Source organism: Exophiala oligosperma (genome assembly GCF_000835515.1).
Source record: "Exophiala oligosperma strain CBS 72588 unplaced genomic scaffold supercont1.7, whole genome shotgun sequence".
Taxonomy (NCBI): domain Eukaryota; kingdom Fungi; phylum Ascomycota; class Eurotiomycetes; order Chaetothyriales; family Herpotrichiellaceae; genus Exophiala; species Exophiala oligosperma.
Window position 1 is genome coordinate 729,951 of NW_015622824.1, and position 27,036 is coordinate 756,986.

At 51.9% G+C, this 27,036-nt stretch overlaps 10 protein-coding genes across 10 annotated transcripts; 5 read left to right on the plus strand and 5 right to left on the minus strand.

The window, feature by feature from the left end:
* Positions 1-312: 312 nt before the first annotated feature.
* On the plus strand, positions 313-4,405 carry PV06_07560 (uncharacterized protein). Its single transcript, XM_016408819.1, has one exon. The coding sequence runs from the start codon at positions 665-667 to the stop codon at positions 4,208-4,210; it is 3,546 nt and encodes a 1,181-aa protein (XP_016260573.1). The 5' UTR covers positions 313-664; the 3' UTR covers positions 4,211-4,405.
* Positions 4,402-6,499, plus strand: PV06_07561 (uncharacterized protein). The gene has a single exon (XM_016408820.1). It carries the CDS (start codon positions 4,665-4,667, stop codon positions 6,366-6,368), a length of 1,704 nt encoding a protein of 567 aa, XP_016260574.1. The 5' UTR covers positions 4,402-4,664; the 3' UTR covers positions 6,369-6,499.
* Positions 6,418-7,983, minus strand: PV06_07562 (uncharacterized protein). The gene is made up of 2 exons (XM_016408821.1): positions 7,447-7,983; positions 6,418-7,330 (listed from the first exon to the last, which is right to left on the minus strand). The coding sequence occupies exons 1-2, from the start codon at positions 7,624-7,626 to the stop codon at positions 6,539-6,541; spliced, it is 972 nt and encodes a 323-aa protein (XP_016260575.1). The 5' UTR covers positions 7,627-7,983; the 3' UTR covers positions 6,418-6,538.
* A 252-nt stretch (positions 7,984-8,235) lies between these two features.
* Positions 8,236-10,114, minus strand: PV06_07563 (uncharacterized protein). The gene is made up of 3 exons (XM_016408822.1): positions 10,049-10,114; positions 9,907-10,001; positions 8,236-9,855 (listed from the first exon to the last, which is right to left on the minus strand). Exons 1-3 carry the CDS (start codon positions 10,059-10,061, stop codon positions 8,326-8,328), a joined length of 1,638 nt encoding a protein of 545 aa, XP_016260576.1. The 5' UTR covers positions 10,062-10,114; the 3' UTR covers positions 8,236-8,325.
* Positions 10,115-10,283: 169 nt separating this feature from the next.
* On the plus strand, positions 10,284-11,487 carry PV06_07564 (uncharacterized protein). Its single transcript, XM_016408823.1, has 3 exons — positions 10,284-10,454; positions 10,506-10,661; positions 10,709-11,487. The coding sequence occupies exons 1-3, from the start codon at positions 10,376-10,378 to the stop codon at positions 11,200-11,202; spliced, it is 729 nt and encodes a 242-aa protein (XP_016260577.1). The 5' UTR covers positions 10,284-10,375; the 3' UTR covers positions 11,203-11,487.
* A 3,473-nt stretch (positions 11,488-14,960) lies between these two features.
* On the plus strand, positions 14,961-18,196 carry PV06_07565 (uncharacterized protein). Its single transcript, XM_016408824.1, has 2 exons — positions 14,961-16,020; positions 16,074-18,196. Exons 1-2 carry the CDS (start codon positions 15,673-15,675, stop codon positions 17,811-17,813), a joined length of 2,088 nt encoding a protein of 695 aa, XP_016260578.1. The 5' UTR covers positions 14,961-15,672; the 3' UTR covers positions 17,814-18,196.
* An 827-nt stretch (positions 18,197-19,023) lies between these two features.
* PV06_07566 (uncharacterized protein) lies at positions 19,024-20,286 on the plus strand. Its single transcript, XM_016408825.1, has 3 exons — positions 19,024-19,446; positions 19,495-19,669; positions 19,766-20,286. The coding sequence occupies exons 2-3, from the start codon at positions 19,648-19,650 to the stop codon at positions 19,993-19,995; spliced, it is 252 nt and encodes an 83-aa protein (XP_016260579.1). The 5' UTR covers positions 19,024-19,446; positions 19,495-19,647; the 3' UTR covers positions 19,996-20,286.
* Positions 20,189-21,764, minus strand: PV06_07567 (uncharacterized protein; the record flags this gene model as incomplete). The annotated part of the gene is made up of 2 exons (XM_016408826.1): positions 20,189-21,356; positions 21,445-21,764. 2 exons carry the CDS (start codon positions 21,762-21,764, stop codon positions 20,471-20,473), a joined length of 1,206 nt encoding a protein of 401 aa, XP_016260580.1. The 3' UTR covers positions 20,189-20,470.
* A 1,891-nt stretch (positions 21,765-23,655) lies between these two features.
* Positions 23,656-24,856, minus strand: PV06_07568 (uncharacterized protein; the record flags this gene model as incomplete). The annotated part of the gene is made up of 2 exons (XM_016408827.1): positions 23,656-23,976; positions 24,038-24,856. The coding sequence occupies 2 exons, from the start codon at positions 24,854-24,856 to the stop codon at positions 23,656-23,658; spliced, it is 1,140 nt and encodes a 379-aa protein (XP_016260581.1).
* Positions 24,857-25,229: 373 nt separating this feature from the next.
* Positions 25,230-26,903, minus strand: PV06_07569 (uncharacterized protein; the record flags this gene model as incomplete). Its single annotated transcript, XM_016408828.1, has 1 exon — positions 25,230-26,903. Exon 1 carries the CDS (start codon positions 26,841-26,843, stop codon positions 25,230-25,232), a length of 1,614 nt encoding a protein of 537 aa, XP_016260582.1. The 5' UTR covers positions 26,844-26,903.
* Between the last annotated feature and the right edge of the window lie 133 nt (positions 26,904-27,036).

Genomic DNA, 27,036 nt, shown 5'->3' on the forward strand with positions numbered 1-27,036 from the left:
TTGCATCCAATGCGTAGATATTGCTCTCTCTCTCATTCTGAAATGGTTCATGTAAGCACAGCTTCAACTGCACGAGTAATCTTAATACTTTACGACCATTGTTGACGTGGTCTGACCTGTCTCACGTGATTGCTTTATTGACGAGGCTGTCAGATGAGGTCTTTGGGGGTGCATTCAATATTACTCCGTACTCGGTACAGACACCTAATCAAATCATCCTTCGGCGCTCTCGGTGGGTTTCTAGGCGTGGCTTTTGCTCGACAGCCCCCCTTGTTTTTGCAACTAGTTCGAACACGCGCATCCTTGTTTCTAAGCAGAGCCACCCAAGAAAACTACTATACATAGTGATCGATCTTCAGGCCCAGGGATCCGACTGCGCAATCCCCCGTCTCACCAGTTCTACCCTCGTTTCGCAATTGTCCCTCTTCCACCATCACACTGTTCCAGCAACCTCCTGGGTTTCAGCTCGATTCCCTTAGCGACTCGTGCTTTTACACTCTTTGAATACCTTCAGCATTTCCTTCCGATTCTCGTGTCCGAAGCACAGAATTTCCTCCGCCAGTCTGTGTCGCAACAAAACGAGGCCGTACAAACGATGAATTTCTAATCCTCACGATCGTCCCACTATATTTTGGCTACCCTACATAACGAATCACCATTAGCAATGACTGTTGCCGAAGGAAGTGGCCAGGTGCCGCTTCCACACACCAAGCCTGCGCATTATGCGACAACTACATTGAAAGTGGACGGCATGACTTGTGGCGCCTGTACATCCGCAGTCGAATCCGGCTTCAAGGGTGTCGATGGCGCCGGTGCTGTGTCGGTCAGTCTCATGATGGGAAGAGCAGTGATACACCATGACCCTGCAATTCTCCCAGCAGAGAAGCTTGCAGAAATCATCGAAGATCGTGGCTTCGACGCCGAGGTTCTCACCACCGACATGCCTCAACCGACGAAAATTTCTGTTGATGAGAATGCCACACGTCTCACCACTACCACGTTGTCTGTGGAGGGAATGACATGCGGCGCTTGCACTTCTGCGGTGGAGGCCGGGTTCAAGGATGTCCCGGGCGTCAAGAGCATGAGCATTTCACTTCTTGCAGGGCGTGCAATAGTACAACATGATGCGAGCATCATCGAGGCCAGCGCTTTGGCTGAGATCGTCGAAGACTGCGGATTCGACGCCAAGGTATTGGATTCAAAAGTACAAGAACCCAAACCTATACTCCACCTGTCCACAAAGGAGCAATCGCCGGCTACATGGACTACAACGGTTGCCATCGAAGGAATGACCTGCGGAGCGTGTACCTCCTCGGTGGAGGGGGCATTCAAGGACGTGCCAGGCTTGGTCCGTTTTAACATCAGTCTCCTCGCAGAACGAGCAATGATTTGTCACGAGCCGGAGATTTTGCCCGCAGAGAAGATTGTCGAAATGATCGAGGACGCAGGATTTGACGCCAAGGTTGTAACTACAAGTGCCGATGCCGCTGCTCAAGGCAGTTCGTCGCTCACACAACAACTTAAAATATACGGTTTGGCCGATGGCGCGGCTGCTACTCAACTTGAAGACGAGATCAGATCAAAATCCGGCGTCCAGAGCGCTGTCATTAGCCTGTCGACTTCACGTGCTAATATTTCATATGATCCTTCAGTTATCGGTCTCAGGGCACTTGTGAGCATCATTGAGGCCGCTGGCTACAACGCCTTGGTGGCTGATACCGAGGACAACAATGCCCAGATCGAATCACTCGCGAAGACAAAAGAGATCATGGAGTGGCGACGCGCTTTCTTGACGTCTCTGGGGTTTGCTATTCCGGTCCTCTTCATCAGCATGATCCTGCCAATGTGTTTTCCAGCCTACAATTTCGGCGCTTTCCAACTAATACCCGGTCTCTTTTTGGGCGATATTATCTGCTGCGGATTGACAATTCCGGTCCAGTTTGGCATCGGGAAGCGATTCTACGTCTCAGCATTCAAAAGTTTAAAACATAAATCCCCGACCATGGACGTCCTGGTGGTCCTCGGTACATCGGCGGCATTCTTCTTCAGTTGTTTCGCCATCATTGTTGCCATCTTGTTCCCACCTCATAATAACCCTGGAACGGTCTTCGACACAAGCACTATGCTGATCACATTTATCACTTTGGGCAGGTGGCTAGAAAACCGAGCAAAGGGTCAGACGTCTAAAGCGTTGTCGAACCTTATGTCGCTTGCCCCGAGTATGGCAACAATCTATGAAGATCCGTTGTATGCAGAGAAGCTCGCAGGATCCTGGACCGCTCCCTCATCACCCGTTCTAGAAAAGGTTCCGACGAATGATTTCAACAAGACCCCTGCTCCAGCTACCGGCCCTGCCGCAGTCGAAAAGGTTATTCCGACGGAATTGCTTGAGGTCGGAGACGTCGTCATCTTACGCCCTGGTGACAAGGTCCCTGCAGATGGGACAGTCACTCGTGGCGAAAGCTTCGTTGACGAAAGCATGGTTACGGGCGAGGCTATGCCCATCTTCAAAAAGAAGAACAGCGTTCTCATCGCCGGGACTGTCAATGGTGCAGGCAAGATCGACTTCAAAGTCACCCGTGCCGGTAAAGACACACAGCTGAGTCAAATTGTGAATCTCGTACAAGAAGCACAAACAAGTCGAGCTCCAATTCAACGTATGGCAGATCTTGTGGCGGGTTATTTCGTTCCGGTCATTATCCTCCTTGGGTTGATCACTTTCGTTGGGTGGATGGTTCTTAGCCATACCTTATCGAACCCGCCCAAAATCTTTGTCGACAGCCAAAGCGGTGGAAAATTCATGGTGTGCTTAAAGCTTTGCATTTCTGTCATTGTTTTTGCCTGCCCATGTGCTTTGGGGCTTGCGACTCCGACAGCTGTCATGGTAGGAACAGGTGCAGCATCACAACAGGGAATTCTTGTCAAGGGCGGTGCCGCCCTTGAGACTGCCACCCGAATCACACATATCATTCTTGACAAAACCGGTACTCTGACTTTCGGCAAGCTCAAAGTGGCCGAAAGACACATCGAATCGCTCTGGACGTCCAACGAGTGGAGGATCAAGCTTTGGTGGACACTGGTTGGATTGGCTGAGTCCGGGTCTGAGCATCCGATTGCCAGATCCATCCTCGCAGAAGCACGAGAACAGCTCGCTCTTGGACCAGAAGATACGTTTCCTGGACAAGTTGGCACTTTTGGCGTTACAGTTGGCCAGGGTGTCTCTGCAATCATCGAGGTCTCGACTCCTGGTGAACAGAGCCAGTACAAGATTTACGTGGGCAACGCAACTTTCCTGCACAACAAAAAGATCGAAATCCCGTTCGAGGTCGAAGAAGCCGTCAATACAGCCATGTCACCTACAACTCGGACAAAGTCAAAGACTGGTATCACAACGACATATGTGGCCATCAATGGCAAATTCGCCGGCACACTTGGGCTCTCGGATACTTTAAAACCCACTGCGCCTGCAGCCATCGCGGCTCTGCATAAGATGGGTATCAGCACGTCTCTGGTGACTGGTGACACCTATAACACTGCTCTGTCCATCGCGGAACTTGTGGGCATTCCTAAAGACGCTATCCGGGCAGCTGTTTCACCCGGTGAGAAGCAATCCATCGTGGCTGAACTACAAGCTCAAGGAGAGGTTGTTGCCATGGTCGGTGATGGTATCAACGATTCCCCTGCGCTTGCCACGGCAGATGTAGGCGTCGGTCTTGTCTCCGGCAGTGATATTGCTGTCGAGGCGGCCGACGTTGTCGTCATGCGTTCAGATGATATGCTTAATGTTCCCGCGGCTCTACACCTCTGCCGGGTCATCTTCCGTCGCATTAAGATGAACCTTATCTGGGCATGCGCATACAACGTCATTGGTCTTCCGTTCGCAATGGGTATCTTCCTCCCTCTTGGATATCACATGCCTCCATTGATGAGCGCTACTGCAATGATATTTAGCAGCATCAGCGTCACCCTTAGTAGTCTAGCTCTCAGATGGGCTGGACGACCGAAGTGGTTGACGATTGAGCATTTGGAGATGGAACGGAGCAATATCATTGTTCCAGTTATCGGGCGGCGATCCAAACCAAATGTGGTGGGTAGATTTGTCGATGCAGTAAGCGGAATGTTTGACGGATCAATCGTCAAGAGAAGAAGAGAAGAGAAGGATAGAGGAAGCTATGTTCCGCTCAGGAATGTTGATGTTGAGGCGGTATAAGTTGTACAACAAGCAAACACTGTACGCACGCATCTACAATACAGATTTGGTGGAAGATTTTTCATTTGTGTAATACCTTTATATATAGCACGCGTCCTCCGTATACCCCATTCATATCTGGTTGCGTGTTGGACATTCTCGTATCGCAACAAGTACAGAACATATACATACTCCCTCTATGATGCATGTGCCTACCCTATTTTTCGTTACAGATTAGTAAAAGCCGTCCCACAAGGCTGAACATGGCAAAGTCATAAAGCAGACGGGTGGGTAGATGGTACGTGACTCGAAGGGGGAATTGCCTTCCTTTCTAGGTAAGTGTTTTTGGCCCGGGGGGACCTTATCTGTAGTTGACGGAGAACACAGCGTAACTCTCAAGGGACGTATGTCTGCCCAGTTGATTGGTGATGGTGATCAGAGACGACGACAGTTTTGAAATATCAGAGAACTCACGATGACGACGGTTCAGGAGGTTCTTGACTTCAGTGATCTTCCTGATTCATGCCCTTACACCATTTCGAGACTCCTGACCCCTATCGGCGGACCTTCAGCGACGTGGTTGATCCGAGAACACGACCGGTACGGTGAGTATCCTCACATATATGCCAAAGTTTGCGAGGCAACGAGACCCGTATCATCATCAGACGGCCAAGAGTCGCCGCCATACAAAGTCATCGTTCTCAGCGACTCTGGTTGTGGGACGGATACGACCAACGAAAGTTTCATTCGGCGGGTCTCGTCAAGGTCGAACGAGAATGAAAATGAAAACGAAAACGGAAACAAACTCGTCCTTGGGTCTGGAAACAAAGTCGAACCAAGTCACTGGAACATCCACACGTTTCTCCTGTACACGTTGAATCCGGGAGGGCGTATCCCGTACGTCGTAATCACCAGTCATTGTCACTATGACCACATTTCTGGTATAGCCAAACTTCCACCTACGGGTACTTTGGATGACGACCGCCACCAAGGTCAGTGTGGGCGGCATGACATTACCACTGCCGCCACTGCCGCCACCACTAACAGCTGCGATGACGAGATTCAACGTCCTCACAGGTCTGATCGTCTTCAGACCACGGTCTTGACATCTTCGCTGCACAAAGATTTCGTCACCCCCTACGCGAACCTCCAGGAACACAGTCTGAGTCCGTCGGTCGGCATGCAAGCACCCAAGTACAAGATCACTTGGGCCGAAGACATGTCTGAAGCAACGTGGCGATGGACTCCCGACGGGGACTCCAACCCCATGGCCATCGGGACCCGAATCACCTTGATCCAGACCCCCGGACACACTCCGGACTCGTTGTCTTGGTACGACGAGGACCTCGCTCTTTTGTCCGTGGGGGACAGTTTCTATCTAAAAGAATCGACCGAGACCAGATCGGCGCCTTGGGGTCCTGAACCTCCCATGCCCACCATGTTCGATCTTGAAGGTGACCTGGCGGATTCGTGGACCAGTATCGAGAAACTTCTGCGTTTCGTCCGAGTCAAGAACGAAGACCTTTGCAGAAACTACAACCACCGTACGACCACTAATGAAGATGAAGACATGCCACGTTACTCCGGAGGATGTGAGAAGGGTGGTTGCGAGATTACCAGTCGTCATCGGCCCACTTGGTCCTCGTACGTACCTTTTTGGTCGAAGAATCTCACAAGATCTCAACCACCTCAACAGCCTCTCCTCTTGGGGTTGACCAGTCGGACTGTCGATGATGACTGGGTAGTGGTCGACTGCTATGACCCAACGGGCTCGTCGTCGTCGTCTTCGTCACGAGCAGCAAGAGCATCAATCCCCAGGGTTAGACTGGCCGCCGCTCACACAACGGTTGGGGCTGACGCCGAAGATGCCATCTTGTCTTTTCGAGAGTTCCTGGCCCGGATCATCCACGATCAAGTCCCCAAAAGGAGAATGGCAAATGGGTTCAGAGGTGAGGAAAAGTGGTTGTATGACTATGACCTGGAAAAGGAAGAAGAAGAAGAATTCGACGACGGCAAAGCAAAAGAGGTGCACGGCACCGACGTTGAAACCGAAAAGGATCCATTGAGGTATCTACGACAGTATAGCGTCCTCGCACCTGAAAAGGTCATTGAAAAAGGTAGGAAGAAGATCTCGGATCGTTTGCAAATGGACGACGGTACGAGATGGAATAGTCCATAGTTGCGACCAAAATCATACAGCACACGAGCAGTAGTGGTAGTACTTACTACACAACTACACTTGTACTCCCCCCAAAAACTAACGCCCGTCCATGTCGATCCATGTCTATACAACAAGCGGCATACACATCGTGATGAATTTTTTATTTCGTAAAAGTTCCCCTTTTCTGTTCAATCGCTCTCTTCACCGCTCATGTCCACGTTCCCGTCAGGCATGAGTCCTACCCTTCTCGTATCTGGATTGTTTCCCCGGTCTCGTCTACCCTCTGATTCGTCCGCGTCAGTTTCGCCCTCTTCGTCTTGTTCATCCTGATCTTCCTCGCCGTCGTTTTCTTCCTCCTCTTCCTCTTCCTCATCCTCCTCCTCCTCCTCCTGCTCGTCGTCTTCGTCGGCCTCCTCCTCCTCTTCTTGCCCTTCGCCGTGCCCATTCGCCTCGTCCACGGCGTTGGAGCCATTGAGTTGTGCCTCTAGCATACGCTCATCGTCATCTTCGTTCTCGTCCTCGCTCAATCGTCTCGCTTTCTTGTTGCTGGGTTCACCCCTCTCGGCGGTTTCGACTTCGGCGTCGTCAGTCTGGGCGGCTGCCGCTGGATTTCCCTCTTCGGCAGCGCCCCCGGCGCTCTCCCGGGCCTTGACTTTGTCACGGTACCCTTTCCTCTTCCCTCTGATGTGTTCCTCGTACGCCTCGAGTTCCCTCTCCAGCCTGCCGCCCAGTCTGCCGTCTTGCCCGACCGCTCCCAACTCCATGATGCCGCCCATCTCGATCTGTTCCAGAGCCTTGATCACGTCCTGGGGGCTTATCGTCTTCTTGTTCGTCTGCTCGTTCGCGTGGTGCGCCAGGTACGATATGAAGACCGTGGCCGACTTGGCCAGCGCCAGCGTCGCGTCTTTCTGGATCGACGTGTTGGCCGGCAACACGCCTCGGGCGAGCCGTGTCACGAGACTTCGTGGCAGAAGGAGATCCTGCGTGTGGTTAAAAATCGTAGAATGTTAGCGTCTTGCCAGACCTCTTGCTCGTGACGTTTGAATCTCACAACGCGCCAGGTGACAGAGAGAGTTCACAATGAAAAGGAACATACGTCTATGCTAACTCCGTCATCTTGCTGCTTGTGTCCACCAGACTGTCGTGACGGTTTGGAATGTGAGGCGGCGGCGGAGGCGGGATGTGCGTGTGTCGTGGAAGCGTTCGATACCATGGAGACATCGCCGTTGGCCTCGCCGGGCGCCGTGGTTGAGGATGTAGATTTTCGCGGAGCCATGACTTTTGTGTTTTTCGTGTCGTTACACCAGGCGATGAGCCTCTGAAAGGGGGCAGCCCGGGGGGAGATATTGTAGGATTTGGTCTCTTCGTCGTTATTGCGTACGGACTAACGTTGGCGACACGATCATCAATAGACGACTTGCAGTTTTTCCCAGTCGATCATGCGGGTGGTTGTTATGTCGGATCGCATCCGTGGCGGGCAGATCGCGTTCCCCGAGAAGTGTTGTGTTCTCCGTGCAGATTGGTACGGCGGTCGCGAGGGTGTCAAGGTGGCTCTTTGTGAAGAAGATGTAGGATGGTTTATGGAATTTGGCCTGGTTTGGTTCAGAGGTACAGCATGTCGAGTATCAAATTGACACGCGGGTGGACGCGACTTTTGCGATCAACGTGGGCGGGGGAAATTTATGGCGGCGTTTACAGTACAAAAAACACCCAAGTACGGAGTAGATCGCGTGCACACCTCTCATGCATGCAACTTTGAGATCACATAGACTGTATACATCTATGTAGGCGGCACTGACCAGAATGCCACATGCCACATGCAAATAGAAAACTCATTACACAAGCACGATGGGAGGATTCAAGCATATACTATTCTGTAGAGACCGGGACGTCAATCATCATAGTAATTTTATTCACGCAACGCATCAACGATACTCAACACATGACGCTTTTGGCTTCATAACATCCCTCATGACTACAACTGCATAGCATCGTCTCCAGTCGAATTGCCCTTATCATCACCCCAGAGTCCATCAATCTTGAACTCCGCCGCCCACTCCTTGACAATCTCCTTTCTATCCACACCCGTGGGGAGAGCCTTGTCTTCTTCGGCTTCCACCATCTGCATGTCCTGCGCGACCTTGAGAGTCGGTGCTTCAACCCATCCTTGGATGCGACCGTCTCTCCAGTCGGTGATCACCGCCATAGCGGCAGCATTCAAGTTCGGAACACCGCCTCGTCCAAGCCGGCCCCTCTTCCGGGCCACCTGGACCAGGAAATCTGTCGTCCTGTCCCCTTGGCCGAAAGGACCCAATGCGACCACGCCATAATGTGACAACAACTTCTCGAAGAGAGCCTCTGAGCCGGACAGTCTGTCCAGGAGCAGACTCACGGCAGGGATAGGATCGCTGATCTGGCTGGGTGGGAGGGCATTCAAGAGGATCAACCTGGCTTCATGCTCCGCCTTGCGTCGTTGCTTGCCTTCCTTGTCTTCGCCGTCCACCGTCGAAGGGAACACTATACCGGGGGAGTCCAGGATTTTAAGCTTACTGTCGATTTTTACCTCTCTCAGGCTGGTCGTCACGCCGGCTTCTGACCCGACAGGGCACGCAAAGCTCTGGGCGCCTTTGTTTAACCGCGACGTCAGGGCGTTGATGACAGACGACTTTCCTACGTTGGGGTATCCAATGACACCGACCGAAATCGACCTCTTTAGTTGTTTGGAGGCCGCGTAGCTCTTTAATGATCGAAGAAGGGTCTCGGACGTCGCTTTGAGAGTGAGTTGCTTGTGGTCGAAGGTCTGTGCGTTTGAAGCAGGCGTCGATGCTCGGAGTGGTATCGTGGGAAAGTACCGTCGTAGATGGGCCAACCAAGCCTTTAGAACCGGCGGAGGTACAAGGTCAATCTTGTTCAGCACAAGGATCAAGCGTTTCGATCCTCCTTCAGCGGACATGATCTGTCGTTCGACCTCTCGCGACCTCGTTCCCTCTGGGTCTCGGGCGTCCAATACGTACAGAACGACATCTGCAGCATCTAGGACTTGTTTGAAAATCTTGTCGAACGCTCTCCGTGATGAGTCTGGGTTCCTGTGATCTGCGGCCATGGTCTCGGAAAGTTGCACACCGCCAGCCTCTACATCGTCATCATCGTCCCCTGAAATGTCGCCTGCAAGAGCCCCTCCATCGTACTCTGCCGCTCGTGCTTGGGCTGATGCAACCAGGGCAGCCAGGGGATTGGAAGAGTTCTGAGCATCATCATCATCGTCGTCATCTTCATCCATCTCTTCGTCTAGCAAGTCCTCATCCTCTTCCATCAGGTCGTCCTCATCTATGTCATCATGTTGCGATTTACTCTTCTTCTTGTCTTTGGCAGCATCCCGTAATCTCTGTGCATTTTCCGCCTTTTGTCTTTTCTTCTCTTCGATTTCTTCAAGCAGTTTTTCTTTGAAAGGAAAGAGGTTGGGGATACCCGGGTCCTTCTTCAGCCTTGACTTCCATTGCGGGTTCTGGGCGCTGTCAGAAATTGCGCCGACGATGGCATTTGGAGACTGTCGTACCTTTTTGGCTTCTTTTCTCGATTTCCTCTGTTTAGCGGCACTCGCCTTTTCGATTTTGTGTCTTAACCGCACCGGCGTGCGCTTAGACTTGGAGACTGATCCCTGGTCAGTAACGTCACAGAAGCCGGAATGGATTACCTACATGATTTGACCATTGTTAGGGCTCTGACTGATCGTAACGCCGGTGACTGGTTTTGTCTGCGGTGAGTGTCCGACAGCCAAAATGTTGGTCCAAAAATTCCACCGGCAGAACATCGGCCATATATTCAAGAGGGAAACAAACCGCGGCGGATGTTCTCAACAGGGAAACGATGCCGACGATGCAGAAGAATAAAAACACCGCAACATCTCATTCATTTGAAGGGCGCGAAACTTCACAGAGTGTCATGTAATCCTTTTATTTTCTCTACATAAGTCTGAAGATAGACCAGATTGTGTTTGAGTCCAATTTGTATACAGGTAGAGCATCATGGGTTCAGTCGAAGAGCATTCATTTTCTGGACCACCGCAACTCCTCTCGGCTCACGGGCTCCTGTTTGATTTCGATGGTGAGCGTCACAGCGCCTTGTATATAATTGCTTTCTCACCATCTACGACAGGAACTATAATAGACAGCACAGAAGCAGTGATCAAGCATTGGCATAAGGAGGCTGCAGAGATGGGGGTCGACCCTGAAGTGATCCTGGCCAATTCTCACGGACGAAGAAGTATTGATACCTTTATGGAATTTGATCCTTCCAAAGCCAACTGGGAATGTATGTAGTGTGCAGAAAATTGCGCGTGGATATTAACGCGGCAGCAGACATCAATCAGCAAGAAGGCCTCATACCAAAGTTGTTTGGCAAAGACGCAGTAGAGATTCCAGGCGCCCGAAAACTACTCGACAGTCTCAACACGGTCAATGCGCCATGGGCGGTCGTCACATCAGGGACTGGTGCTCTTCTCAATGGATGGATTGATGTTCTCAAGATTGCGCACCCGCGATGTCTGGTCGTTGCGGAGGACGTTGAGAACGGCAAACCTGACCCGTCCTGTTATCTGCTCGGTCGCCAGCGACTTGGGCTTTCCGAGGACTCACAGATGATCGTTATTGAAGATGCGCCAGCTGGTGTCCGTGCAGGCAAGGCCGCCGGCTTCAAGGTCATCGGTTTGTCTACGACACACAAGATCTCGCAATTGCAGGAGGCTGGTGCAGACTGGATCGTCGAGGACCTGAGGAGTGTGACACTGAAGAGTTTCAAGCAGGATGGACCTGTGCAGATCGAGATCACCAATGCATTGGTCCAAGCTCTGTAAGATGTGAAGGGAGCTGTCAAGATCATTTACTCGTATAATGATTGATCATTGTCAAGCATGGCGCTAGGGGGTATTGGACTTGTATAGACGGGCCATGGCATCCGATAGATAACGTTACATACAATAGAGATATGTGGATCAGAGCTCGAGCAGCCTTGAGGAAGCAGCCGCCCTGACGACGAAAGATGTTCGTCCGCAACAGCCGACTGAGTGCCCGTCGATCGCGAAGATCGATACAATGATACATATGCTCTGATAACTGCAAAGTTGTCATGTAGAATCCACAACAGGGTGGGTGCTTTGGGTAATACTGGGGGTAGATCCTGCTCTGCCAGTCATGTGAGAGTTGGCTACAACCTGGATTGGGAAGGCTTAGTAGATATGATGACACCGTCTTCTATGCTGAGATATACTGACCCTGAATGCGCCGTGCTTGTTCTGCATAGCGCAACAGTTATGCTTTCAATTTTCGATAACGTGGCAAATAGACCGGCTCTTGTCAATCGCATGGTGAACCTGGTCCAACTGGCAGCGCAAGCCACACATTGTGTGAAGGGAGTGAAGTGCTTCTGGTGCGCTCTAGCCTCCAGCGTCACCGAGCCATCACTTCGACGTCGAACAGGTGATGACCCTCTGAAGCTGGACAAAGCGCTGGACGTGGTCAATGCACCAGCGAGCACTGTCGGTTACGACACTGCGATAGTGACCCATAGGCGAATGAGTAAACGTACCTTCAGTGGATGCGGAGGAAAAGAACAATGATTGGGTGGACCCCCAGTGTAATGGTCGACTCAGGTGAAAGTATTGTAGCACAGACTCCCTTGACCATCGCATTCTATTCCAAGGTATTCCTTCGTACACGTACGGAGAAGTGTGTCACTGACGAAAGTGACCCCGTCTCTATAGTACCTGATAGCAAATGAAAAACAGCCAGAGGTACTCCGTAATGGCAGACACCGCGAGCGCTGTACACTTACCCTTGGGCCTGATTTTTGTGTTGTCTAGTCCTGTAAAAGCACTTCGCGGTCGTCTCTTTGTAGCCATCCATGAGCAAGCATGCTGGAAACGGCGAAAGGTACGAGTAATAAAAGTACGGAAAACAAGCGGAACTTTCTTTCGATACGAGTCATGTTCGTGAAGAGGAAAATAGGCCACGTAGACGGCTGATTGGAGGGTGCCGAAATCAAGGGAAAATTAAGAAGGTCCAGGCAAGTCCAGGGTGCAGTCGGGTTCACCGGGTGGCCAGCAAGCTTAGCGAAGAAGAGCGGGAATTTTTTTTAATTTTTTGGGAGAAGAACTCAAAGCCTGAAGGACGAATTCGCTTGCGGTAGTCGATCCACGGCCGTTAATGGACCTTGTTGTTCTGAATGGAAGGGCCATATCCCCAGTGCTTGAGTTTGCAACTTCGGATGGCAAGACCTGGGAATCTCCAGGAGATGGACGCGATTTCGGATGCGCTAAGAAAATGCCCCGAGGCAGCGTAGGGAGATTACTGTCTTTGATTTTGTACTCCCACCACGTCTTCGTCGGCATGTCAGCACCAAGATTTACGTGAATCTGGTGGAAGTGGAAATATCGCCAGTTGGGCCACCGTGTAGTGAGTGCCACAGTTTACCCCTGCATACAGAGTGTGTCGCATCGAGAAAGGCGAACGAATCGACCTGTACGACTTGGTGACACACACATTGCGAGAGGGAGTGTTGGAAGGAGAATAGCCAGACACCTGCTTCCACTGTGTGTATGGGGTTTAGCAGAACCAGCGTGTAACCAAGCCGTATGAGTGGCGGTTCCTGACGCCCGCTGTGGGTGTGGATGGGTGATTTTAGCATGGTGGACATCAAGTGGATGACGAGACCAGGATGCGCCTCTTCGTCTGTGCTGGGGTGGGTTCAAGGTCAGCTGCCCAGAATCCAAGGCTGTAAAGCCACAGATGCAGGTACCAAATTGTGTTGTGCATCTTTAAGGTGCTGAGAGACCAGGAGCAGGGGTCGGCAACGAAGGACGTACAGTACAGGAGGAGTAATACAAACCATGAAATCGGAAATCAGTCTATTTCACCGGGCCCAATTACGACGATGCTTACCCTTGTACGATCGTCATACAATGGTAGATTTTTACCTGGTATGATGGACCTGTATACAGACTATCGACCTGCCCTGAACCAGGATCTCTGGGGAACAGGGCAATGACGAACAGAGCAGCGGGTGATGTGACTGGGGGGGTGGATTGGGCTTGAGGCCAGCGCAATAACAAGGCCTGGGAGTCAATCTGGCCGAGGAGGCGCCAGGCGGGTGAAAGGGCCGAGAGGAGATACCGCTCTGGTCGGGGATTTTTTTTTCTCGTGAGGGTGAAGCAGTCTACAATAATACGAGTATTAGGGCACTCAGGTACTCCGTAGGTATTGTAGGTATGGTAGGTGGAGGGAGGGGGGCTTTCGTACTCGTACGTACATACAATAGGTAGGTAGCAAGGCATGAGGCGTGAGGCTTCGAAGGACGGACCTCCCCTCTTGCCCTGTGCACGTCGCCTCAATACTGACGGCAACGGGAAGCACGGGAGTCAATGTCGGCGTCAGACTCATGTTGACGGGGAGATCGCCACGGAGATTTAGTTGGAAGGGTGGTGATGGGTTGATGTGGGTAGAGACGAACAAATCTTCCCGTCTGTCAGTGCGTGTTCCACGGCGCATCCTTCTCTGGTCAAATACTGTACACAACAATATGGCACATACGGAGTACAGTACTGGTGCTTTACACGTTACTTGTAGTTTGGTCATCGATGGATCCCCGTAGCGTTCCGAGGGAGATACTGTGTGATACAAGAGGCATCTGGGCTGAGACCGATGGGTGCGGAATGAGCCAGAACTGTTGATGATGGGCTGAGGTGGCCTGAGGAAGACAAGGATGGTGCTTGCTTGAGAAGCGAACGAGATGCAGGTCCGCAGCCTGGTGGTGGGCACCTGGAACTCTCCCCCCACCGGCACTTCAGACTGTTGGCGCTGTGTCGTGCATGCTTCTGATGTTCTGTTCCTGCATTGGCGCCGAACCAGTGCCTGAAAGGGGTCATGCAATGCGTACAAGGTGATGCGAAAAGGAAGGAGAATGCCGAATTGGTCTTTGTAGTGACCTCCTCGTAACAAATGCGATTGATGGACAGGGACCGAGAACTCGTCCAGTGCAGGGCATGTCTTTGCGAGGCCTCTAGGCCGGATAATTTGACCGTCAGACGGCGCATTGTGTGACTTGGGGAGTCGAGTCTAGGCTCGCTGTCTCAATTACCCAGCACCCATTTCGCGGGCCTCGCATCCCCATTCCCTTTTCTCGAGAAAGCCTACTAGAGTGCCTAGAATAATGCCTAGAGTGCCCAGCGGGCTTCGAGGAAGTCAAAGAGCCCAAAAAGCCCTTGCGCGGCTCAGTCGGCTCTAGGTCTCTCGCCCATTCTCCTTTCTCCCAAGCGCCCCTGCTTTCTCTTGGTGCTAACACGGGGTTCTCATGTTCAGAAAGAAGAGCCAGACTGCCACAGCTGAGAGGGCGAGACTCCACCACTCGTAGCGTCTGAGTGGCTCGTTTGTGCCATCCAAGCTCCCTGGACGCACAGTTAGGCTAACAAGCGGATGCCCCTGTTACTGTCGTCTATCTCCACCATACAAAAGGCTGTTCCACTGTGGTGTAGGTCCAATTGCCCGTCACTCTCGTATCCTCTCGCCCCCCCCACAGGCCCTTGTCTTGCTCGCTGCCTTTCTATTCTGCTGCTCGTATCGCTGATCACACCAACGAGGTCCTCGTACAGTGCATGCGCGCGCACTGATATCAAAACTCCATGCGCATCGGTCCAGGAGGACGTGCGTTCTCTGTTGCTCCAGCTGTTTCCCTGTCATCACCCGTTCGCAACCAACCGTCAACTTTCAAAAGCCTGATATCTCTTTCAAACAAATCCGAGACTCGCTGACCAGGTTCATTTTCCCATCTCGCCCTCCCAAGAGACATCCTCCTCCCTTGACCCCGGTCGCTTGATCTCGTTAGTTCTCGCCTGATCCCTCGCGAGTCCGCCTCTAAATCTAAAAAATTCCCGGTCTTTTGTCCACTTGGCCAGACTATACTGCCCTCTCTCATCACTCGTCCTTCTTGGTACTCACCATCATCACAATCCCCAGCTACCTCAACGGACAACAGTGCTATCGCCCGTCTACCACGAGCGCACTTCAAGGACAGCCGTTGCAGCTGTCGACCTCAGCGCTCATTTGCCACAAGGGCGCTGGTCGTGAAGACTCGCCACTGTGCGCCAACTTCTTCTGGCTGCGACCGTTCGGTCTCGTCAGCTTCGGCGCACGATTTCTCTTTCCTACCTCACGAATAACACAACCGCAGTCGCTCGTTAGATTCAGTTGGCTGAGATGCTCACCACTTGAGCGACCAAACAATCACCTGAACACGGCCGAGACCACGAAGTAAACAATAACATTGGCTCCTCATGATGGACTATATGCAGGAACCCTTCGCCTTTCCGGCCCAACACCAGCCGCAAATGTACTACCAGGCGATACCATATCCGCCCTCTTATATGGTCCATCCTCAACAGCCACTCGATGACTTCTACCCGTCTCTGCGATACAATGCGAATGATTATGCCGACTACATGGGTTCTGGAATAATGCCGGATGACTTTGGTCCGGAAATGGAAGAGATCTCGACTCGTCCGAGGCTCACTAAGGAGCAGGTCGAAGTTCTAGAGGCCCAATTTCAAGCCAATCATAAGCCCAACTCCCAGGTTAAGAGACAATTGGCTATTCAGACCAACCTCAAATTTCAACGTGTAGGGGTAAGTGAAATCCACCTCCATCGCGCACTGTGCTCGTCACTGACAAGCGATAGAATTGGTTCCAAAACAGAAGAGCCAAGGCAAAACAGCAGAAACGACAGGAAGAATATGAAACTCAGAAGGCGGCGGAAAAGCCAGAATCCAACTCCGGCGAAACCATCAAAACTCCAAAGCTTCGAATGGCATCGCCTATCCGATCCGTTTCTTCGTCGCCCAAGAAGGCATATATTTCCGCTGGCGACAGCACTCCATCCCCTACGAAGACCCATGACAGTTCCAAAGAGTCGAGTTGGGCTTCCCTTCAAGCCTCCCTTCAACGAACTCTTGGCCACACAAAGGGTTCCCAAGCCGAGCAAATGGCACAGCAAAAGGCCTCCATGGTCCCTCCAAAAATGCCTCAACCTGCGCAACCTGCAACGATACAGCTTCCGTTGCGGGTCAGTCCTCACCGGGCTAATGCGTCGTTGCCAAACAACGTGGCGGCATGGCCTTCTAGCGCCGCGCCACAGCATTCGCCAATAACCCTACAAGACAACACCTTTGACTTTGGCTTCGACGATGACAAGATTGATGTAAACACAAGTCTCCAGGATGCCGCTCTGGTGGACTCGTTCATTAATCAGGAATCATACATGGTCAGTCCGGAGGACCTCCATGGATCGTTGGCAACACCGAAAGGAGGAGCCCTCCAGCAGAACGACCCGGCTGAAACCATTCCCTCGCCTGGCTTTAGCTTGCCCTCGTACCCTGGATCGCGCCGTCAATCAGCCGCCATCACAGACGAGCTCTCCAACAATTTCGGAAACTTCGCCCTCGCCAGTAGCTCTCCTAACGCTATGGCTCGGCGTCGGCCCTCCGAGCCTATCCAGCATCCTTCTAGTGGGCCTCTTGATATCGCTGCGCGGAGGAAACGACCGCGTCCTACACCCTTGACTTCAGCCTCACTCCGCAGCCGATCCTATGGTGCCATGACGTCCGTTTCACCAACCTTCCGACCGGGTGCTACGGCTCCTGCGATGCCTCATTCCATTCGTCACGTAAAATCTGCTGGGCAGGCATTGAACTCTCGTTATGCGGGGATTCGCAAGGCGAGTTCTGCCCAACGGTCCCCCATTACTCCGAGCTTTGCTGAGGCTCAAGCTTTCAATCAATTGATGGCACAACAAGCGATGAATGCGCAGACTCTCGCCGAATTTCCTGCTCCAACACTATCACCAGACATTATTTCCAATGCACAAATGACAGATCCTGAGAAGAACCCGTTCTTTGGTCACAGTCTTGATATGTCTGGTCAATATGCCTTACAGGGACAGAACTTTCCTGCCCACACGGCATCGCCGCCGATCACTCCGCATCCGTCGGATTTCATGATGACACGAGGTGCTTCACAACAGTCGCTCATTCCACCCGCTTCAGCCCCTCCACAATACGCGTCCTTTCCGGAATACACTCCGCCCTACTCGGCTGGTCCATTGACGAACAGCAGCTGGTCAGATGCGTTGACGTCTCCTGAGGTCGCTTCATTTCCGCCAGTGACTTATGTTCCTTCTCTGAACTATTCGCAGCAGGGAGATGCCCTTTCGGGTTCTTTCCAGCAATTCGTCTTGCCGTCCGATACCACCACGGAGCTCGATTTTGAGGCTCAGATGGAGCACAAGAAGACGGAGTTTTATATTCAAGAATTCCCGAATCAAAAAGAGGAGCACGCCCACGTGGCTCAACAACTGGCCCAGCAAAGGCCCAAGAACTACGTCTTTGCGAATTCTGCGCCTCAAGACTATACAGGGGAATGAGCGAGTCAGCTTGAAACATTGTCTGACTACGTGTATGCCTATGATTTTGTTCTTATATATTTGTTTTGAGCGTTCATAATACCAACGGAAGGTATGTGTCATTACAGGCGTTATTCATGGGATGGAGGACGAGAGGGCCAGGCACGAAACCTTTACGAGGACTAGGACTAGAGACGGATGTATGTTGTCTGCATGCCATATGGCTACAACACTTACTTTATGGATAATATGGGTAATTTAAGAAGAAGAAGCCCCTACGGGTATGTATACGAAGGAAAGAGAACAGCCTCGGGAGTTCGAAAAGGTAACCTTCGACGTTACCTCCTAGAGTCTTGCATCCTGTAATTGAATACACTGAAAAATCCATTCTTATTAAAATATAACACTGAGGTCCATAATGCAATCATCTACAGTATCATCGATAACGGCGGGCTGGAAACAAACAAATCACGCTGGCCACTGGACGACTCTGAGGTCACATGTCAGGCTATGTTTCTTCACGGATCCTGCTTCCAGCCTCACTCAATCTCGTCATGACTTTCTCCGCTCTCATTCTTTTTTTACTTCATTTCTATCCACACGACAGATCCAAGTCTCGATCGATCATTGGGGCTCAACGAGATTCCCGGCTTTCCCCAGACAAACTAGACAACAGCATTGCCGATCCGTGCCAATCAGGCACGACCTTTTGTCCTTGGCCAGGGGGCCAGGGACTACTTTTCCCCCTGTTGATGACCACATCAACTGCGCAGCCTGCATGTAGCTGTACCGCGGAAGAGACCAGGTTCAAATCGGCCGGGAGTGCGCCCAGCTGCGAAGGACTGGGGCCATCTGCGGATCGGCTGTCCTCACACCTTTGTCCGTCTGCAAGGAAGGGAAGCTTTCACGGTTAGGAACGTGGACACAAATATCCGCCTCGACGCCCAAAGGCCATGGTTAAAACGGTAGGCCTGCCTCGGTTCTCCTCGAGAAAGAAACCGGGCAAATTGCGCCCGGGGGGATGGACAGTAAGCTCGATCAATGCGGTTTCTTTCCCAGCTTCTACGGACAAAACATCTTCTGCCTGTTTTGCTTTTTGCTTTGATTTGCATTTACGCTTCGTCGCTGACACTTCGATTCATACATACCGCTTTATTGACCTCATCATCTGCGAGTGGACTCTCCAACAATGCTCCATCCAAGGATCATCGGGCAAGGGAGGGGGGGAGGGGGAAGATACATGTTCCTCGTTCTCCTCGTCATGACGTCCACGTTGCATCTCTTTCCATTGTACCTGTTTTCCCGGAAGAAGCCACCACGGGGCCTTGCCCCGAGCCTCACCACTTGTCTCGCCGGTGATACAGTGCTTGCATTTGGACCCCGGCAATCTCCACGAGTCCTGTCTCCGATACCGATCCATTTCCAGATCTAACCGAGATGTCCCACATCTCGTTTCATCAGCCACCGTCTTTTCGTCAGTATCTCTCTGGTTTACAAGGGCTGTTGCCTGATGTTTTGACGTCAACTTCACCGGGGGACCTCGTCCCGTTGCGTTCCCTGGCCTCGATTCGGTCAGGAACGTCAGGAAACTTTGCAGATGTCGATGATTCATTAAGCACAACTTTCAGGACGAGATGATGTATATGGTGCTTTTGTAAGCTGGTCATGAGATACCGAAGACGTCAGGAAGTGACAAAGTGAGGACCGGTCGGTGGTGAGATTCGTCTATATAAACAGCTCGTCCTTCCTCCCAACGACAATCCTTTTTCCCTCAACCAACAATCACAAACATTCCAACAAAACAATTACCAATCAATCCGAGTTTGATCACTCCAGATCTTCCAAACCAATCAACATGTCTGACTACAAGCCAACTGGTATGTTTTCTTTCATATATTCAATCCCCCCACAAGTTTGGAGGCTATACATGAGATGAGAACAAACCTTACTAATGATTTTATTACGACATTTAGAACACGACGGTCTCCGCAAGGACGGCCAGCCCGACCAGCGTGTCCAACAGGACAGCTTCGCGCACGGCAAGGTTGACCCCCACGAGGCCGGCAAGAAGGGTGGCCAATCGTCTGGCAGCTCCGACAGCAGCTCCGGTGGTAGTGAGAACTCCCAGGGAGCCTCCAACCTCGGCGGTGATGGTCTTCGCAAGGATGGGCAGCCAGACCAGCGTCTGAAGCAGAACAATTAGGGAGTTTCTCAAAGACTCCTTACGTATGATTCTACACAAAATCACTACCACAACACACCGGGGTCGTGGAAGGGAGGGAGATGGGAAGAAAAGAAATGTTGGATGTCTTGGAGCTTGTCGATTAACTGTCATGATGCCTGAACGTTGTGAACGATCCTGTTCTGAGTTTACATATCAGATAGTCAATCATGACTTGATCGAGAAGTTAACTATGCTCGCAATAACAATGTAACCTCCAAGAGTACCTTGTGCTTGATAAAGTAGAAACAAGTTCGCTGTCAATAGCCACTGACTTCACTGTGCTTCCATACTTGCAAATTCATCATTCGTGACCGTTGCCAGGAGGATTCTTACGTCGCTGTATCATTACATTTTCTCACATATTGTACTTGTACCTTGGCCGACACTTGCAACACCGTACCTCGGGTCAGGTAGTCCGGTCTGTATTGCATTACCTCCGTTTCTTCCTCACTTCTCACCACGTTCTTGTCGAATGGGTGGTGTCGTACATCTTGACTCCATCGTCGGGGCCATACTCTCCCGCACAAGTCGTGGCCGTGAGACCAATACCAAGTTCCGTGTTGGTGCGCGTGGGAAATCGGGCATTGTGGTCGTTCGTGATGGTTGAGTTTTGTTCGTCTCCGCTCCACTCCATCGTCATACCACCACCACCACCTACTGTCCCTCTTTTTCGTCTGACCTTGTTGTCGATACTCGTAGTACGGTGGTTTCTCCTCACCGAAGAAAACAATCCACATTCTTGCATCATTGCCATCCCCGAGTGTCCATGCTTCCTCAAGCTCGAACCAGGACCACCGTTCACACTCTCAATCCCTACCACCTTCACACCGCGTCCCGTACTACTACTCCTCTCAAGGATAAACGAGGAGGCAAGACCACCACCGCCACCACCACCGCGTCTCCTGATCCTCTCTCGGAATCTTGTCCTTTCAAACTCACGATCTCGCCTGTCCATCTCACGCCGACGACGGAGGTACTTCATCCATCCCATCCCCAACCCCAAAGTCAAGGCCCCACTCACGGTCCAGTAGATCCAAAATGGGCGGGTGACAATCACGCCTCCTCCTCCTCCTCCTCCTCCTTCATTTTCGGTCGATGATGACGGAAAATTGAAAATGGGGGTTTGAAAAAAGGAGGCGACAAATGTGCCAGGCAAAAACAACAATGATATAAAAGCAATGGTCATCATTGCCGTGTTGTTGTTGCGTCCTTGCCAGGCCAGTTCGTTGTTGATGTCGGCGATGGCCAGGCTGGCTCGGGAATCTCGTTGAGTCGTGAGTTGAAAAACCGAGTTCATGGCGTTTTGGAGACGTTCACCCAGGGAGTCGGCGTCAAAGAGACTATCGAAAACAAAAATTGTGTTAGAGACTCAAAAGCTGGTGTTGACGATATATATTCGACGTAGGTCGTAGAGAGGTACCAACTCACTGAACAAAAGTATAATCCCACATGACGTCCATGTACAGTTGCAACTCGTCACACTCTCGCAACAGCGCCTCGAAATTGGGTGACTCGGGGTCCAGACTCAAGCGGTAACCAGCGTTGCACCTCGAAATGAACTTGATCTGTTGTTGAAACGTCCTCAGCCGGAACCGGATGTTGGTGAGTTTCCCCGAGAGGACGTTGAAGCCTTCGACGGCCTGGTCCTGGGCGTCGCCCACGCCGCGGCCCGGTTCGATGCGGTCCAGCACCCAGTTCCACGTAGGGAAGCCGATGGCCTGTTCGAGCTCGAGGGTCTCCCGGTTCATGTCGTCGAGCATGTCGAACGTGAAGCTCAGCGAGATTTTCGTCTTGACGAAACCCAGGAGCATCGGGTGGGCGAGGTGGTGTGATTGGAGTCGGACGAGGTCCGCTAGCACCTCGGCCTTTCTCTGGTCGCCGTCTCCTTCTCTGTGCCACATGACGGCAGCCGTGTGTTTGAGGGAAGGACAGTAGGACCAGGTTATCGCCCAGCTCGTGCCGGAACAGTAATATTTCGTACACTTCGAGGCTACAGTTGAAGCATTGTCGTCGTCGTCGTCGTCATCGTAGGGACCGGTGGTGTAGCTGGCTGGAATACAGACGAACGTAATGTGTCCCCGAAGGTAACTGCCGAATGAAGCCAGAGGGAGATCCATGCCTCGGAGGACGTCTAGGACAAAATCCACGTCCTTTTGGCGCCGAGTGTGGGTTTCGTTGTTGTGATGTGCTGATGACAAAGGGTACGGGAAGTACGCTGGAGGGGGTGAGGACAGACTCGGTGCCTTTTTCGAGGTGGACTGGTTGCGGGTCTGTAAAAGGACAATTTTCATGGTACCACGGTCACGTTCGGATCTGGGGCGACAAGGCTGGTTGAGCCAGTCGACTATGTCTTGAGCCGGGGCTTTGGGGTCCACGGGGGTTGTGGACGGGTCGTCCCATGGGCGTGGGAGCTCAAAGCTATGAACCTGTCGGTGGCCATTGTACGTTTCGAAGTCGGCGGGAGAGACGATGAGGCTGTCGAGGCTGCCGGCTGGCATACGGTGTTGGCACTTGGTGGTTGCTAAAAAGACTCTCTTTGAGGTCAAGGCGAGTCGAGTCGAGTCGAGTCAAGTCAGGGAGAAGGCTCGTGGTTGAAAACGATCATAGGAAAGGAATTGGGTCAGGTTGGCTCTCTGACTATTGAACACATATATACACTGTCGAAAAGTAGGGCGAAATCAAGGCCACACACATGGGACATCAGGTCTCGCATCATTTCGGCAGACTCCGAACGAAGAGAGCTCTCAAGAGCGAGTCAGAGGTGAACAAAGGAGCACGCAACGTGTGTACCGAGTGTCAAAAATGCAAAAGGGTAGGTCGGTTGATCAGGCAGAAAACGCCCTGATTTTTTGGTGTTCCCTTCCATCATCCTGCACAGCCTCGCGCGTGGGGGGAGTCTTCGATTCTCAGGCGGATTCCACCTACCGTAACAAAGCGTGAACGCTTCGCGTGGGAAACGGAAGCACGAGAAATGAAGCGACGGACGCATCTGTCTCTTTGATGAGAAGTATGATTGGCTTCAAACTTGACGCCAGATGCTCGGCGGACGTGGGGTGAACATACGAGTACACAAGATGGTGTTCCCGTCATGGTGTTGTCGCGAACCACCGAGGTTGCTGATCGAAAAGGCAACCATCGGATTTCGGCTATTCGAGGCCTAGCAGCATTACAGGAAGAACACAAAGGTTCCCGAAATAAGAGCATTGGCGTCGGCTTACAAATACTGGCAGTAGCAATGGAATGAGTTGAGAAGGGAAAAAGTAATTGCAGGAATCAGATCCGGATGGAAACAGGAAGTCAAGAACGTCTTCGGCCCAAGATTCAAATGGCAAGACTTTATATATATCGTATTATTCATAACCACATTTCATCCAAATCTCCAGAATCCAGATCCGTGTCCGCATTCTTTCAGTCATACAAAGTTGTTAAAATACCATGCCATTGCGGTCGCTTGTAACACAAATCGCTAATAAAAACGACGAGAAGATCGATTGCCAGTAGGTTCATCAACACTCGGCACGTCTGTCAATCAATTCGTTGTCAGCGAACAAGTTCAGCATGGAAGTGATATAGAGCACCGGAGAGGTGGGTATCTTGTTTTGATATGAGAGGTGCTGGGCAACACACATCGACCAGTTTTCACCTTGTTTCCATACCTTGTTCAGCCACTGGCTTTCTCTTGAAAAGTTTGCCGATACCTTTCGACTCCTTTCCGGGCGGCGTGGTGGTTCTGGGTGCCTCATTCACGGGGACAGTGGTGGGTTCGTGGTAAGAGGTCGCATCGACAGGCTTGTGTTCGTAGCCCGGCCATCCACCTGGGACGCCTTCCATCTCGGCTCGACCTTTCTGCAGAATCTCATCGTTCCGAGCATTCTTGACGGCTGCCTTCTCAGCATTCTTCGACGGGAAGCGTTTGTCGATAGTGGAACTGAACGTTCCGCGAAGAGTTTCTCCTACACCCTATCGCAACAGGTCAGTACTAGCCCCAATATTCATGGCGAAGGGCCTCCTAGAGACTTACGTGAATGCCTTTGGCGGCCGCTTTCAAATCGTTGATCGTACTCTGGTTATGTTTCATTGGCTGGTCTATTGTCTTTAGAGAGGATCGCTTTGGATAGCTGAAATTGGGCCGCGATGGGCTTTCGGGAGGCGTCATACCTGTGTGTCCTGCGAAATGACCGTCTACAGGGCTCACAGGTGTGTCGTCGACAGGCATTGATCCTGGCATGCCTCGACGCATCTCGCCAGATTTGCGCATGGCACTTTTGACTGGCACGGGAGGTAGATCGGCAGACAACCGTCCATTGGATACTGGTGCTGGTGCTGGTGCTCGACCCCCTTGGGCTGTGCTTGTAGATGTCGTGGTAGGTGGTGCTGCTCCGGGCTCGAACCCTGATGGTTCCGCAGGCATTTCCTGCAGCATGGGCCGATTTGGACTGCGTTGCACCTCTCGCTTGACATCTTTTTGTACATCTTGTTGCTTCCTTCCCCCTTTTGTGGTTGTAGTAGTGGTGGTTGTCGTGGTGGTCGTCACCACGGTCACCACTTCGCCCGTGTCTTCATCAAAGACCTCGCCGGTGGAAGGCCTGAGAGCCAAGTTTCGATCCTGATCGATGTTGGCTATCTCACTGTTCTTCTCGGCGGAGACGACTTCGGGGGTTTCTTCTCGTGCCACGGGGCCATCCGCACTATTGGCTTCTGAGCTCCCGTATGCAGAATCAGGAAGAGGGTCAGGGCGTTCTGGGGTCTTGTCTCTTTTGCCAAGTAGGCGGCCGAGGCTGCGATGCTTCTTTTTCTCCTCTGGCTGTGGGTTTGACATGACGGTAGCAGTATGAGACATCTCTTTACATAAAAAGAGAACTGGAATAACAAGACAAATACAGAGTCAGCTGAAAAGGATTGAAATTGAGGGCGGCACAGGAATCAATTCAGGGTTCTCTTCAATCTACCCAGACACAGTACGACGACGCATGCCATTTCCCAGTTGATGGGGGGATATGATGTCATCTGGTTGGCCCCGATCGACGACCCCAATTGACGCCACACACGGCAACAAGCAGCGTCACCACCACCGCTTGATACGCGAAAGAATAGGCGACGATGCCCGGCGCGTAGAAAGCAGCGTCAGCGCAAATCCAGTACAAAGTACGGAGTACGGAGTCCTCGTAACCAATCCATAGCTTCATCGCTAACCAGGCCAATCATCGTTGCCATCACGCCGGTGCCGTTGGTATCGTCGAGCGTCGGCGCACCTTTGCGTATGCCGCGTCCAGCTCCAGCTCGATGTCGCAGCGACACTTGAGCTCGCAGATATATGGCCATGTGCATTTCTCGCCCCGAGCACTCCAAGCTTGAAGCATTTCTGCACTAGGATTATCGAATATGCTGAAGAGATCCCACAGCTTGAGGCCCGGCGTGATGGAGATCTTTGACCAGGACGCGAAGCTCGGCACGACCTCGTCAACCAACACCCGTTGTAGCCAAGTCGGGAGGAGGCCGAAGCTGTTTAGAACTTCAAGACAATGCAGAAGTTCGTCCATGTACACACGCACCAGCTTTCCCAGTGGCTGATGATGGTCGGCGAACTTTTGGATTTGAACGAATGGAGCGACATAGGGTCTCGTCTGCGAAACGATGAAGTGGTTGACATTGAACAATTCTCCAATCCGCGTCAACGGTGCTTCTGGGTGTGCGGTTCCTTGTCTGGTGCATCCTCTCTCGGAGAAGTCGGCGGCGAAATGCGTCCTGATGGCACCAGTATCGCTCTTGCAAAGAAGGTGCACGGGAGCATACATGTCCTTCGATGTCGCAATGGATGCTGTAACCGCAGACCACAACAGAACGTGAGGGGCCGTGATGTAGTTGAGGAGCTGAGGGGTCCCCGCCACTTCTGACATGGCTATTGTGATATTCAATATCCGGCCAGTCTTCGCATACGCTTCTTCGAACGTGATATCGCCGAGATTATCTCGAGCACAGTCTCTAAGAACGTTGATGTCGAACAGGTGCTTTGTCGTGCGATATCTTCTGTAACGTCTCATAGCTGTTGCCAGAAACGATGAGCCCGGCCAAGAAGTGAAGTGACCATTAGACTGACGTAATTCGGCCCGAACAAAAGAGTCCAAGTTGATGTGCATGCTATCGAGGACGGTAGGAAGGTTTTCGTTGGTGGTGGCACCGATGAGAGCTGCAACCAGGGCCCCAGTGCTCGTGCCGATTATGATCTGAGGAAGCAGCTTTTGCTGGTACAAGGCGCTGACAACGCCAAAATGGCACATGCTGATCATCGCACCGCCTTGCAAGACCAGACTCGTCCGACCAAGAGCGGTCCTCATGTCGCTGAGGACTTGTCGCTTCTCCTGTGCCGAGACCAGGGTGCTGACATTGCCAGTTGACGTCTGGTTGGCAATGTGGGCAATGCAATGCCTCACTTCCAGAATGTAGTCGTGGATGAGTCGCTTGGTCTGTACCTGAGATCTGAGATACAAAGCGGGCGAAAGTATGCGACCCATGTTGCGAGAACTCTGAGTTCTCAACTGACTGCAGAGACCACGATCGTCGCCGAGTCGTCGACATCTTTCAAGATCCTTTCTCAGACTCCGAACAATTTTCCAGTCATAGCTTGAATCGCGATCAACGTTGGCCCAATCGTCGACTCCGTGCACCGCATCATATGCATATTGCCAGGAGTACCAGACATCATACGTGGTTGCCGTATTTGCCTCTGGTGTTGTTCGTGGCTTGATCCAAGGTTCGAGCAGTAGCCTCAGGACACAGTACCTCAGAAGTGTCCAGAGCTCTCCAAAGCACCTGAGTATGCCGTTCATGATGAGCCAACGTGCGGTCTCGCATTATTCTTGGTTTATGATCATTGCTGCAGAGTAAGGGTCGCAGAGAAGAATACGTTGTACTTTATGGTTGGAAACACAGCATGTGAAAATGACGATCGTCCACTCCGAGGCTGTTCACGCAAGGCTGCGAAATCGAGTACTGCCATTGGTCACAGGGCGATAGTGACGT

What these genes read in the sequence shown, in the direction of transcription:
- PV06_07560 (XM_016408819.1), top strand. Translation starts at nt 665, where the DNA reads ATGACTGTTGCCGAAGGAAGTGGCCAGGTGCCGCTTCCACACACCAAG.
- PV06_07561 (XM_016408820.1), top strand. Translation starts at nt 4,665, where the DNA reads ATGACGACGGTTCAGGAGGTTCTTGACTTCAGTGATCTTCCTGATTCA.
- PV06_07562 (XM_016408821.1), bottom strand. Translation starts at nt 7,626, where the DNA reads ATGGCTCCGCGAAAATCTACATCCTCAACCACGGCGCCCGGCGAGGCC. An exon ending in ATGACGGAGTTAGCATAGAC is followed by an intron (nt 7,331 to 7,446) that starts GTATGTTCCTTT and finishes AACCACACGCAG; the next exon opens with GATCTCCTTCTGCCACGAAG.
- PV06_07563 (XM_016408822.1), bottom strand. An exon ending in CGAGAAAAGAAGCCAAAAAG is followed by an intron (nt 9,856 to 9,906) that starts GTACGACAGTCT and finishes GACAGCGCCCAG; the next exon opens with AACCCGCAATGGAAGTCAAG.
- PV06_07564 (XM_016408823.1), top strand. Translation starts at nt 10,376, where the DNA reads ATGGGTTCAGTCGAAGAGCATTCATTTTCTGGACCACCGCAACTCCTC. An exon ending in GCTCCTGTTTGATTTCGATG is followed by an intron (nt 10,455 to 10,505) that starts GTGAGCGTCACA and finishes CATCTACGACAG; the next exon opens with GAACTATAATAGACAGCACA. An exon ending in TTCCAAAGCCAACTGGGAAT is followed by an intron (nt 10,662 to 10,708) that starts GTATGTAGTGTG and finishes ACGCGGCAGCAG; the next exon opens with ACATCAATCAGCAAGAAGGC.
- PV06_07565 (XM_016408824.1), top strand. Translation starts at nt 15,673, where the DNA reads ATGATGGACTATATGCAGGAACCCTTCGCCTTTCCGGCCCAACACCAG. An exon ending in TCAAATTTCAACGTGTAGGG is followed by an intron (nt 16,021 to 16,073) that starts GTAAGTGAAATC and finishes GACAAGCGATAG; the next exon opens with AATTGGTTCCAAAACAGAAG.
- PV06_07566 (XM_016408825.1), top strand. Translation starts at nt 19,648, where the DNA reads ATGTCTGACTACAAGCCAACTG. An exon ending in GTCTGACTACAAGCCAACTG is followed by an intron (nt 19,670 to 19,765) that starts GTATGTTTTCTT and finishes TACGACATTTAG; the next exon opens with AACACGACGGTCTCCGCAAG.